Source organism: Petaurus breviceps, unplaced genomic scaffold (assembly GCF_028583685.1).
Source record: "Petaurus breviceps papuanus isolate PSGF00001 unplaced genomic scaffold, PetGlider_PUasm1.0 185, whole genome shotgun sequence".
Taxonomy (NCBI): Eukaryota; Metazoa; Chordata; class Mammalia; order Diprotodontia; family Petauridae; genus Petaurus; species Petaurus breviceps.
The window spans coordinates 42,258,500-42,271,840 of NW_027185797.1; the positions used below are offsets into that span (position 1 = coordinate 42,258,500).

At 44.0% G+C, this 13,341-nt stretch overlaps 1 protein-coding gene across 1 annotated transcript; it reads left to right on the plus strand.

Moving 5' to 3' along the window:
• The first annotated feature begins 6,109 nt into the window (after positions 1 to 6,109).
• Positions 6,110 to 9,466, plus strand: C5AR2 (complement C5a receptor 2). The gene has a single exon (XM_069088290.1). The coding sequence runs from the start codon at positions 6,305 to 6,307 to the stop codon at positions 7,334 to 7,336; it is 1,032 nt and encodes a 343-aa protein (XP_068944391.1). The 5' UTR covers positions 6,110 to 6,304; the 3' UTR covers positions 7,337 to 9,466.
• The last annotated feature ends 3,875 nt before the right edge of the window (positions 9,467 to 13,341 follow it).

Sequence of the window (13,341 nt, forward strand, 5' to 3'; positions counted from 1 at the left end):
TCCTCTGTGCCTCCTTGCCAGCCCCCAGCCCCTCTTGGAGACCTCCTCTGAATGCCCTCAGCCCCCAGGAGGGCCCACTTCTCAGTTCCTCTGCTGTCTTCTTTACCTCCTTCTCCAGGAAATCCTCCCGGATTGCACCCACTCCCACCCCCACCCCCCATCCCCCAGGAGCTCTTGAATTTTCCCCGCCTGGTTTCAATAAACCTTTTGGTCAGAATTGAAGGGAGTACAGGTGTCCAGTGTTTCAGCAGGCTGTGGATGTCCAAGTGTGGTCAAAAGATGGCTGCTTCCCCCATCCAAATCTCTCAGAGATCTGCCCTGACAGAGTTGCCTGGCATGTCTCCAGTCAAACTCATCTCCAGATGGGTCAAGGTGTCCCAAATTTTGTTTTACTGAACTGGTGGTGCCTTAAGAAAATAAAAGTGACTGGGGGGTGGGAGGTAAAGTGGGATGGAGTGGGGCTGGGGGTGGGGGAGACAGGGTGGGGTGGGGTTTAAGAAAGGAAAATCTGAAGTTCTAGCTCTCAAACTTCTCTCCTCCTGACAGGCCCAAGAGACCTTTACCGAAAAAGAATTTGAATCCCATTTGTCCTTAGGCCCTGGGAAACCCCCCACCTTGAATTCTCCCTGAATTTTCCCCACTAGATCTTAACTTTTCATCCCCAAATCTATTACCCTTAACCTAACCTAGACCTCCATTGTTACCTCCAGATTGCCTCCTGCATCTTCCCACCTTTGATCCCATCAAAACTCCATTCTCTTGGTTCTTAGAGTCTGACCCCTAGTCACCCCAGTCCCATCAAAATCCTCCTTAGACTCTTCCTCCCAGACTACTAGACCACTCCTAGATACTTCCACAGTCTTTGTGTATATAAGACCCATCGAATTTCCATGAAGGTGCTCACATTCCTTAAGAGTCTACCAAAAATGGGGCAGCTAGGTGGTGCAGTGAGTAGAGTGCCAGCTTTGGAGTCAGGAGGACCTGAGTTCGAATCCAGCCTCAGACACTTAACACACACAAAAAGCTAGCCGTGTGACCTTGGGTAAGTTACTTAACCCCAATTGCCCTCCAAAAAGCAAAAAAATAAAATAAAATTAAAAAGAGTCTACCCAAAATGGTGGATATTTAATAAACTTTGTTTTACTTTGGCTGAAAGAAGGCTTGGGTTGAATTCATTTGGGCAGGACCCAGCATGTCGGTATTTTCGGGTCCTGAGCACCCCTAAATCTCAACACTCCCATCCTCAAATTTTTGTCCCCTTTGCTCCTCAGCTACCTCCTCCAAAAATCCAAAATGATTCATTCCTCTTCCCTGTTCTCTCCCTAGCCTCTTGGCTCATCTCTCCTTTCTCTCACCCTCAATGACATTCAGAGATTCAAATTTATCTTATAGAGGAGACCCAGTTAGACAATGATATATTTGAAAAGAAGAGGAGGGGGGTGTCTTAGTAGACTTGTAAGTCCAAAATGAGTCAGCCAAATAATGGGGCTGCTGGGATCTATTTCTGAGATCCTGTCATCATTTTGGTTCTCCCTAGCAGGCCAGGAGAACTTAGAGCAGAGGGTCTCTGTTTCTTGTTCCACCCTGGGCTTTGATTGCTCTGAGCCAAGTCTGTCCATCTACCTGCCTCTTTTTGTCTCTCATTCTTGCTTTAACACCTGGGCCATGAGGATTAGCCTTTCTCTTGCCTTTTAAACTCCTGACTGTTCACTCTTCCATCTCCAACCTCTGGTCTTGGTCCAGAAAGCCTCTAGGGAAGAGGTGAAGAAAGCACATGTGAGCACCCAATAGATCCTAAGACTTTGGGATGGTCAAGGGCCTTTGAAATAAGACATAGGCTTTTAGAGGAACCTAGAACATTTGACTCATAGGATCATGGATGTAAAGTGGGGAGGGCCCTCAGGGACTATTTTAACACCAAGCAACACAGCACACTTGAGGGCTGCTGCCGTGAATAATTTTAAGGATCTAGTCACAAGGAATAATCACTCTATTCAAAACTAAACCTTATTCAAAAAACCAAAGCACAACATTCATAACAACATAACTTATTATCAGGGTGACCACATGACCTTAAACAAAGCATATCATTCAGTATTATAACATACCACTCAGTATGTAACATGACACACAGCATATATCATTGCATTCAATATACTGCTCCATTCCAAGCTCTCCCTACTCCTGCCCGAGTCTCCAGGGGACCCTGCCCCCAGCTTCTATCTCTGGGAAAATGAAACTTAATAGGGCAATAGCAATATTTACCCACATGACCAGCAGCACTGTCTCAATTCACTCTCAAAGCCTGGAGGCTCCTTAATAAAAAGAGGCTTAAGCTAAGCCTCCTTCCCACGGACCAGTCTCTTTCCTTCAGTTCAATTCACTTGCACAACCAGGAGCCTCCTTCAGGAAGTTTCTCCTGCTGCTGCCACCACTAGCCTTCTTAATGCTCCACACTCCATGGTCATCTTCATCTTCATGTTCTTCTTCTGGGTTCACATTCATAGCAGGAGGGTAGGGGGGTTGGGGGGAGTGGGAGACCCTTAACAGTGGCTACCCAGAATCTTGTCCAGGACATCAAGTTAAGTATTCTTCCTGTGAGTGAGCCCCAAGATAATATCAGTCTTCCAGCTTATATACGGTTTTACTCAGCACCTGATTACCTCAGCACAGAGGGGCATGAGAGCCCACATGTGCAGCCCATGTGTGTGGCACCTGATTGGCTCAGTGCCCAAGGCCCACATGCCTCTGCACCTAATGTGTTACAGCTGTGGATTACCAGGGCTCAAAGGAGATTAATCTTTCAGATGTTTACAATTTTAGCCTGAGGTTGGGAAACAGAATTCCAAAAGAAAAACAACAAAAATTCCACCTTGATTGTACTTACAGCCATGTGCTCCAATCCCTTTATTTTCCAGGAACCTGATTGTCCCGGATCATATGAGTAGTAAATGTCAGGGCTGGGGTTTGAACTAGGGTCTTCAGTAGCCCAACTCTCACATTTTGCACTGAATTGACCTGAAGCCACCTATAGCTTCCCCTATAGCCCACCATCTCCAGCCTAATGCAATTAACACTTATTAAAGTATTGACTTCCACAAGGCCTTATGTCAGAACTGGAAGGTACCCTATAATAGAGGGCCTAGCCCTTTCTTGTGCCATGCACCCATTTGGAAGGCTGGTGAGGTCAATGGGTCCTTCCTCAGGATCTTTTTTTAATTCATTAGTGATGGAAATGCTCAATTTCAGGTCAAGATGAGTAAAAATAAATACATGATTCCCCCCCCTCATCAAAATTCATGGTCCCCCTGAAATCTACCCACAGGGTCCAAGTCAGGAAACCCAGCCTTGTATAATCTAGAATGCCAAAGCTGATCTCAGAACTGGCAGCAGGAAATAAATACATACTTGGTGTCAGGGGTTCGATCTGTCCCCAGGTGGAATGGAGTGGGGGATGGATGGCTATTTGGTGGGATGTTACAGCAGGGTCTTCCTTTCAGGACCCATCTAACTCCCATGTTCTATGATTCAGTGACTGTGGAGTGTTGAGAGCTGGGAGTGCCCTTCGCTAAGCACTCCATTTCTATGTTTATAGGGAGGTAACTTGAAGTCTAGAGGAGAGTAGACACTTTCCCAAGGTCACACATCAAGTTGGGGGCAGAACCAAAGAGGCATAGGGCCAAGGTGTCATTCCTTCCTTCAACAAACATTCCAAAAGCCAGGATTATGGGGTATCCAGGGCTCAATAAACTTGGTCTCTGTCCTTGGAGAGATAAGCCCTGGACAAACTGTGCCTGATAAGGGTTCTACCATGGCCCTGAAAGTCCGAGTCAGAGACTCTCTGAGTGGGAGGGGGCACTAGGTGATGGGAGGCTTTCTGAGTCAGATACAGGGAAAAGCTGCCCTCCTTGAGTCCTTGGCAGAAAGAGGAAGGGAGAGGGCCCAACATTCACCTCTAGGAGAGTCCTCCAGACCTAGTGAGATCCCAGGCAAACATGGGAGCTGGAGGAGCACAGAGAACAAGGTCCTGGACCCACCTCCAAAGGTGATTCTGGCTGAGCCCTGAAGACAGGAAAGGCCAAGGGGAGCTAAGAGCCAGAGTAGAGAGACGCCCTGGGCCCAGGCTCTGAAGGCTTCCCATGCCAAGCTGAAGGGTTGGTCAGGGTTTGAGACCAGGGTGGGTAGGGCTCTGAATCTGCCTGGTGCCTCTGCCTGTCCTGGCTCCCTGTCAAGCCCTTATCCTGTTCTCCAGTGGTTAGAGGACGGGTGACTCATGAGACAACCACACCCTGACTGGCACTGGTCAGCACGTTGTTGTCATCTTGTAACCCTTCCCATGGGGTGGAGAGTGTGGAAATTAGTGGGTGCAGAGTCAGCTTCACAGAGGGTGGCCGAGAGGGGAGCAGCCCTGCTTCCCTAGAATTCCAAGTGCTTTTGTGACGATTCCTCCAATGTGGGAAGTGGTAAGGCTGATCTGGTGTTTCAGTGCAGAGGGGGAAGGGGGAGGGGGAAGAGAAATGGGGTGTTGAAATCTCCCTGGATTTCCTCTTTTCCCCTACTCTGTGCCCCATCTTCTGCCCAAATATTTCCTGTTGTCCCATTCAAGGGACAGCTCTCATTTGCATTTGGGGCCCCTTAGCCCAGAAACAGCCCTAGTCCCAGTCCCAAACTGGCATCTAACTAGAAAACCCACTAGAATGGAGAACTCCTCATCCATCTGGGGTAGCAAGGCCTTAGCTCTTCCTTGGGAGAGCCTGCCCTGATTGCTAGGAAGTTCTGTCCTATCTGAAGGTGTATCTAACTATCAATCTATATAGGGCCTTTGGCTCGGCCGCCTGCTGCCTTCTGCCCTCAGATAGATAGATACACTGTCCTATCTAACTGTAACTTCCTCCCTATGACGGCCCTTCAGGTATCTGAAGAAACATGCAGGGGTCAAAGAGATTTTTATACTGGATAAATATCCCCAATTCCTTCGGCATAACTTCATATGGCAATGTGAAAGGTCAGTGTTGGGAGAAGCCTTAGAACAAGGAATGGCAGAGCTGGGAGGGGCCTTAGAAGAAGAGATACTGAATTATAAAATGAGGTGTTGGCCTGGATCAGGGTAGGGAACCTGTGACTTCAAGGCCATATGTGACCCTCTAGGTCCTCTAAAGGACTACATATGGCCTTGAGGCCACAGGTTCTCCACCCCCGTCTAGATGGTCTGTGAGGTTCCTTTTGTTCTATGATCCTATAATCTCCATGGATTATCTCACTCATCTGGGGGTATCCTACATTACCTTTCCTAAAGTGTGGTACCCAGAACTAAAAACAATTCTCCAGGTAGACCCTGACTTTCCCAGCGGAACTAATAGCTCCCTCTCTTTGGATACTATTGCTATTTTTAAAAATTCAATTTTATTCTATTTTCAAGCTCTCATTTTCTCCCTCCCCACCCATCCCACTCCCCATTGAGAAAGCAAGGAAAAATAAAACCTGTTACCATGTATGATCATATAAGACAAATTCCTGTACTGGTCATGTTTCCAAATCTATATACGTCTCCGTCTTCATCATGAATCTGTCACCTCTCCATCAGGAGGTGGGTAGAATGTTTCATCATGAGTCCTCTCAAATTGCGACTCCAGCTCAATTAAGGCAGCTCAAGATTACATTAGTCTTTTTGCTTGTGACACCACACTATCAAGGTTATGGTCCCACTAAGACCCCCGGCTCTTTTTCACACAGTAGCTGTCTAGATACAGCTCTGCTACCCTACCCTGGGAACCCAGGAACAAGGACAGGTTCTAGCCCCAGGTTTCTGTTTCCAAACCCAGTGCTCCTTAGCTGCTGCTTTCTCACTTACATTTCATCTTGGTTTCACTGTCTCTTTGGGGATCCTGGTTCTATGCCTGAGTGACCATGGAGAGGTCCCTTTCTCTTCAGCAGGCTCCAACTTTTCCCTCTGTAAAATGAAGATCTTACATTTGACAAGTGTCTGAGAGAGCCAGCCATCCCAGGGTCACCAGTCTGTGGCTCTCAGTTTCTTTCACCCAGTCTTTGAATTCTTCCTCCCAGCATCACAAATCTGCGCATCTTCTATGTCTTCACCAAGGCCAAGTGGACCTTCACAGGGATGACTCAGAGGGAAATCATCTATGACTGAGGTCATTAGATCAGTGATCTCTAAAGTCCATCTAAATCTGAGATCCTACGACTCCAGTAGATTCCCATTGTGGCTCCATGTCTTATCGGCTAGACTCTAAAGCAGCCTCCGAATGGTTTTTATCTTCCCCAGGGCCCCTTGGGCATTGTGCACATGACTGAAATGGAGAACTCCTCAGTAACCTATGACTATGAAGATTACAGCCTGGGTCCCGACGTGCGTGTAGATTGTGAACAGGGTGGCTCTTGTGTCTCTGTGGACCCTCTTCGGATCTCTCCCCTGCTTCTCTATGCTGTGGTTTTTCTAGTAGGTGTGCCAGGAAATGTGATTGTGGCCTGGGTGGCTGGGGCCACAGCACGTCGGTCAGCCTCCTCCGTCTGGTTCTTGCACTTGGCCTTGGCTGATTTGCTCTGCTGTCTGTCCCTTCCCCTGATGGCCGTGCCAATCATCCGTCAGGGCGACTGGCCCTTTGGCTCGTTCGCCTGCCGCCTCCTGCCCTCAGCCATTCTGCTCAACATGCATGCGAGCGTCTTGCTCTTGGCTGGTGCCAGCGTCGGACGATGTCTGGCTGTGCTTCGGCCAAGTGGGGCCCAAGACCGTCTGTGGCCGGCGTGGGCAGGTTGTGGAGTCGCCTGGGTGCTGGCGCTCCTGCTCACTCTCCCGTCAGTGCTGACCCGACGACTTCACCATGAATACTTTCCAGAACGCTATGAGTGTGTAGTGGACTATGGTGGGTCTCTTGGGGTTGAAGGGGCTGTGGTTGGCATCCGCTTCATTGGTGGCTTTCTTGGACCCTTGGGGGTTGTGGCTGGCTGCCACGGAGCCCTGCTGGTTCACCTGAGAGGGCAGCAGAAGCCCCAGATCCTGCGCCTGTTGACCTTGGTTGTGGTTGGCTTCTTCCTCTGTTGGGCACCTTACCATGTGGTAGGGCTGGTGATAGCTGCTGCAGCCCCTCACTCACAGCTCCTGGCCAGCGTTCTCCAAGCTGAGCCCCTCGTCATAGGCTTAGCCTTGACCAATAGCTGTCTCAATCCCATCCTATTCCTGGTCTTAGGCCGGGCTCGGCTCCACAGGTCCCTATGGGCTGCCTGCCGCCTGGCTCTGGGTGAGGACACAGAGGAGGATGTTGATGGGCCCAGAAGTAGCAAGTCTACCAGTGAAGCAATGGTCTCAGAGATGGTCTAGATTAAGGAGGAGCTTAGTTTAAACTTGGCTCTTCTGCCTATTAAGGGAGTGGCCTTGGGCAAGTTCCCATCACCTCTTACTTTTCCTATCTATGAAATGAGGAGTCTGCAAAAAGTGGCCAAACTGCACATACCCAATGGGGTCAAGGACAGAGGGAAAGAACCCACATGTGCAAAAATATACATATTCCTATATGTTAGCAATTTTTGTTGTAGCAAAGAACTGGTAACAAAGTAGGGACAGATCAATTGGGAATGGCTGAACCAGTCACACTATAGGACTACAAGGGGCCTTTATTGCACTATCAGAAATGAAGAATATGACAGAGTCAGAGAAATATGGAGCCATATACAAACTGAAGCAGAGTGAAGCAGTCAGAAGAACAACTTACAGAATGTAGTTTGAGGGCAGATAGACCTTGGAACTCTGACCAAAGCAGGGACCAACGGTGACTTCAAAAGACATAATAAAATGAATCTTCTGTGAGGGGATGAGGAGAAGGTAGATAGTAATTAAAATGGAAAGAATAACCAAAAAAGTTATGGATGCTATGGGCTCACTCTCTCAACTCAAACTGGACTAGTAGAACGGGTCCGTTTTTCCTTTCCTGTTTCTAGGCATAGGCAATCTTGAAGAGTTGTGGCTTCTAAGTTTGCTCATGAGCCCCCATCAGGTATGTCCCTCTTAATATTATGTAACTAGTGGATATCTCCCCAATATCAATTAACAAATTAACATCAGTTAGCTTTTACAAAGGGATATTTACAGAGAAGCAAGGACTGAAGCACAACCACATCCCTTTCCCTTCTCAAGTGACTGTGTGCAGCTTGGTAGAGCAGTGAATAGAGTTCTGGGCCTGGAGTCAGGTAGACCTGAGTTCAAATTTGGTCTCAGATACTTATACTAGCTGCGTGACCCTGGGCAAGTCACTTACTTAACTTTTGTTTGCCTCAGTTTTCTCAGCTGTAAGATGGGGATAACAAGAGTACTTACCTCCCAGGGTTGTAGTGAGGATCAAATGAAGTAATATTTATAAAAGTAAAGTGCCTGACACATAGTAGACATTATAAACAAATATATATATTTTTAAATTTTTTATTCATTTTAAATTTAAATACAAAATGAGAATCTAAAAAAAAAAGAATATTTCCATGTACACAGCAGAACACAAGAGAAGATTCAATAAAAAACAATAAATTTCCACTTCAAGAAAACCTATATAATAAATACCACACATTGTTTCCAAAGCTATCCGGCTTTTCTTTGCTTCCTTGTTAAGTTTTCTTTTGTTCTCTGCTATGCACTTTTTACTTCATTTTCTCCTCCCCTCCCCAACAAAGCTACAATTAAATGCAGATATCTATATCTATGAGTGTGTATAAATATATATATATATATATCATATACATATGTGAAAGGTCATCCTATGCATATTCCCACTTATCTCTTTCTCTGGAGGTGTTTAGCATCTTCCTTCATAAGTCCAAGTCCTTCTATGCTTTTTCTAAATCAACCAGCTCATTATTTCCTAAGCCACAGCAGTATTCCAACACAATCACATATTATTTGAGAGACTATCTACAAAAGTTTTTCCCCCCAATTTTCTGCATTCCTTCTACTCTTGGCTACATTGGTTTTATTTATACAAGGAAATTTTAATCTAAAATAATTGAAATGATCTATTTTACACTTGAACAATGTTCTCACCTTATAATATAGTTTAATGTCTGATACTGCTGACTCCTTCCTTTACAACCTTTCCCCCTGGTTTCTTTGAAATTCCTGACCTTTTGTTCTTCCAAGTGAATTTTATTATTTTTTTCTAATTCAGTAAGATACTTTTATACTTCTTTAAAGTAATTTAATTTGTATGACTGAATAAATAGATTAGTTAGGTAAAACTGTCATTTTTTTATTATATTGGCTTTACCTACCCATGAACAGTAAATATTACTCTAATTATTTAGATCTGACTTTGTATAAATAGTGTTATATGTTTATGTTTGTATAGTTCTTGTGTCTGTTTTGGCACGTATACTCTCAATTATTTTATACTGTCTACTTACTTTAAATGGTCTAAAACAATATTGAATAATATTGGCAACATGGTATAATTTCCCTATTTTTCTCTTTTGATTATATTTATTTTAGCTTTAACTTTGTCCAATATCATGATTATTACTCTTGCTTTTTTACATAATAAATTCTACTCCAGTTTTTTATTCTATCCTTGTGTGTATCACTTATTTTTATTGTGTTTCCTGAAAATAACATATTATTGAATTCAAAATTTTAATCTGCTATTCATTTCCATTTTATGTGTAAATTCATACCATTCACATTCTAAGCTATAATTACTTGCTGTGTATTTCCCTCCTTCCTATTTTTCCTTACTATCCTTCTCACCTTATTTACCCTATCCCTCCTCACTCTTCTAATTTACTTCTACCTGCTACCTTGTTCTTGTATTCCTTAAACTACCCACCCTTCTAAGAGTCCCTCTTTGTCCTCTAACCCCACCTTATCCCCTTGCCCTCATTTCTTTCTGAATTTAGAAGACTTTTATATATACATACACACACATGTGTTGATGATCCTTCTTTAACGAATGTTTGATGAGAGTAAACTTCCAGCATTACCTACCCTCCCCCCCACTTGCTTCTTCTGTATCATTTCTTCCTTTCGTATCTCAGTTGGATGAGATAATTACTTTTTTTTTTATCTCTTCCTACAGTTTATTTTAAGAATTTCCCCATCATATACAGATCAGTACAATCTTTTCTTTCAAACTACCCAGATAATGACAGTCATAAGAGTACTGATAACATTTCTACATATAAGAAGTAAACAATTTGATCCTATTAGTCACTATTTCTGCTTTGCCTTCTTGTTCTAGAACCTTAGGACAATTTTCCTTGATAATTTCTTGTATCAAGATTCTTCTTTTTTTTTTTTTTGTCTTTTTGGAAGAGGGAAGGCAGGGCAATTGGGGTTAAGTGACTTGTCCAAGGTCACACAGCTAGAAGTGTTAAGTGTCTGAGGTCAGACTTGAACTCAGGTCCTTCTGTCTCCAGAGCCAGTGTTCTATTCACTGTGCCACCTAACTGCCCCTCAAGATTCTTTATTGTACTTTTCAAGTAGTCTATTTTTATATTATTTCTCCTCAATTTGTTTTCTAGATCAGTTGTTTTTCTGATACGCTGTTCCATTTTTCTTCTATTTTTTTCATTCTTTTGATTTTGTTTTATTCTTTCTTGGTGTCTTATAGCTACCCCTTGCCCACTTCTAGTTTTCAAGAAATTATTTTTTTCCTTAAGTTTTTGAATCTTCCACTTGTTTGACTTTTTTCATAATTTTCTTGAACTGCTTTTATTTTTTTCTATGTTTTTCCTCAGTTTCTCTTATTTGATTTTTAAAGTCCTTTTAAAGTTCTTCCAACAACTCTTTTTGGGCTTGGAACCATTTGATATTTCTTACTGAAAAAGGAGTGGCTTTTTTAGCTCCATTATCTTCCTTTCAATATTAACCCAGATCTTCTCTACCCCTATAGTGACTATCTATGGTTGGGTTCTTTCTCCTTTGCTTACCCATTTTTATTTTTATTTTGTTTTTTAGCAGCTATTATTATAATCAAGCTATAGTCCTGAGATGTGGGGAATGATGTCCTAAGCCTTGGGTCCTTCTTACTGTTATTTTCTGAGGTCTGTCCCAGGGTCCAACCTTGGGCTCTCCTCTCTCCCCCTAAGCCATCACCAGGGCCCTCAGCTACATTGTCCTTCCATCACCTAGCAGTAGCTCCAATGACTGCAAACTACCACTGTCCTCTCTGCCCTGGAACTGAAACCAGGGACTCTGCCCTCCTGCAAGTGCCCACAGCCAACAGGGTCCCAGCCCCTCTCAGGTGTGAGCTATCCTCTACTGCAGCTGCAACCTAGGACCTCGACCTCATCTGGTCAGCACAGCTGTGCTTGGTGTCCCTCGACAACTGAAGGTCCTTCAGTCTTCTCCTACTCAGCCTTCAGACCCCACTGTCAATGAGGTGAAAATTCCGGAAGCTGAGGCTGTCCCCAAGGCTTGTTGTTGTCTGAGGTCCTACCTCTGCCCCGGGAGGTCGGGTCTTCCCTGGGGTCTTCTTAGGTTGTCTTTACCCCACTCCTGTTTATTTCTGCTGCTCTAGTTCACCCTGGGGTGATGTTGTGCCTTTTTTGTGTGTGAAGGAAATCTGGGAAGCCAAAAGTTTTCTGAACTTCTCCACCATCTTCCCAAAATTCCTCTAGTAGGATACACACACACATACACATACACACACATAATGATAATCATTTAATATCATTTTGGGGCCTTAACAAGAGCCGAAACCTTAACTAATCAATCAGACTGCTTTGCTTTGCTCTAAAAAAGGCCTTTCCTGTATAACTTAAAAGACCAGATCAGCTGGACAATGAGTATTCTTCCTGTTTGTGACAGGATGCCTGCAATCAGAAGAGTGGGGCGTCTCTTATCTTGGGCACACATGCCATATGGGGGCAGATATCCTGGGACTGTAACTTCCAATTGACATTACTTTGTCAATTGTCTTGTCTTAATGTATTCAACGAAGAAAATCCCTTCTAAGGAACTGTATCCAACTAAGAAACTATCCTGGTATGGATAAAAAACAACATACGGCAACCATAAATCTGAGGGACACAGACACACTGGGATTGTCCTAAAGCATATAAGAACGTCGTCATTCTTGTATCAGACAGTCAGAACTTAAGATTTTGGCTCCTTGTACATAGAAGCTCACTAGCTTTGTCTAGCTTTAAGGGAATAAATGATAAAAACACAAATCACCTAGCCTGTTTGTCTCTTTAACCAAACTTTCAGGTTGACAGTGTATATGTACATACATATACCTATCTATATACATATACATACATACATATATATGTATATGCTCATACCCTTCCTTTCTTTTTGTTCTCTGAAGTATAGAAAAGGGTCCCTACCTAGAAGCAAGCCCACCATACTTCCATGTGAGTTGGTATTAGGCAGGGGCTATTGTATTTGTTGTAAGAGCTGGACTCTCTAGCCAAGCCTCTTATTACACAATATTTTAGTCATCAACTTTACGTTAACTACAAATGGTTACTAAGCACGTTTATGTGGTTGTATTGATATTCAACATTACGTTTCTAATAAAACATCTAATTTTAAAACATTAAATAAAGAGGCTTGACAGTGGTCCCTTCCCAATCCAAATCCTAAAATCTTTTGATTCTAACTAGGTCCCTGGCTCTCTGTCTTACCCCTGGGAAGCCAGAAGGTGGAGATGAGGAGGGAGAGAATTTCGAATATGGGGGAGAGCCAGTGAAAACACTAGTAGTCTGAAGATGGACTGTGGTATTAGAGGAAAGGACCAAGCCAGAGTCACTGGATGGAAGAGTGTGGAGTTGGGGTGGGTGGGGAAGTGTAAGAAGCCTGAAAAGATAGGGACTGTACCTGGGACTTCACTGATAGAGGGAACTCTCAGAGAGGGAGGCCCCCTCTACCAGTATAGGTTGGCATTTTCTATGCAAATTATAGCCTTCGAGAATTACCTGAACTCAAATGACACTTAATTCAGCCAATAAGCATTTATTAAGTACCTACTTAATACCAGATATTGTGGCAAGCACTGTTGATATGAAAACAAACCACATATCGTTCCTGTCCCCAATGAGCTCACATTCACTTTAATGTCTCTCGCCCCTCAGTGGAGAGGTCTTGGCCTTCCAAAAAGTAGCTGCTGATAAAAGTTTGTTGAATAACTGATTGAATGTCTCCTGCTCCCTACTAGATGGTCAGTTTCCCAAGAGCAAGACCTTTCCATCACAGAGAGGAGGACCCCATAGGTGTCCATCTTCCTAGATACATGGATAGACAGTCAATCCATCAAAAAGCTTTCATTTAAGGCCTTCTATGTGCCAGATAGCAGCTAGGTGGCGCTGCAGAGGGTAGACTGCTAGGCCTGGAGTCAGGAA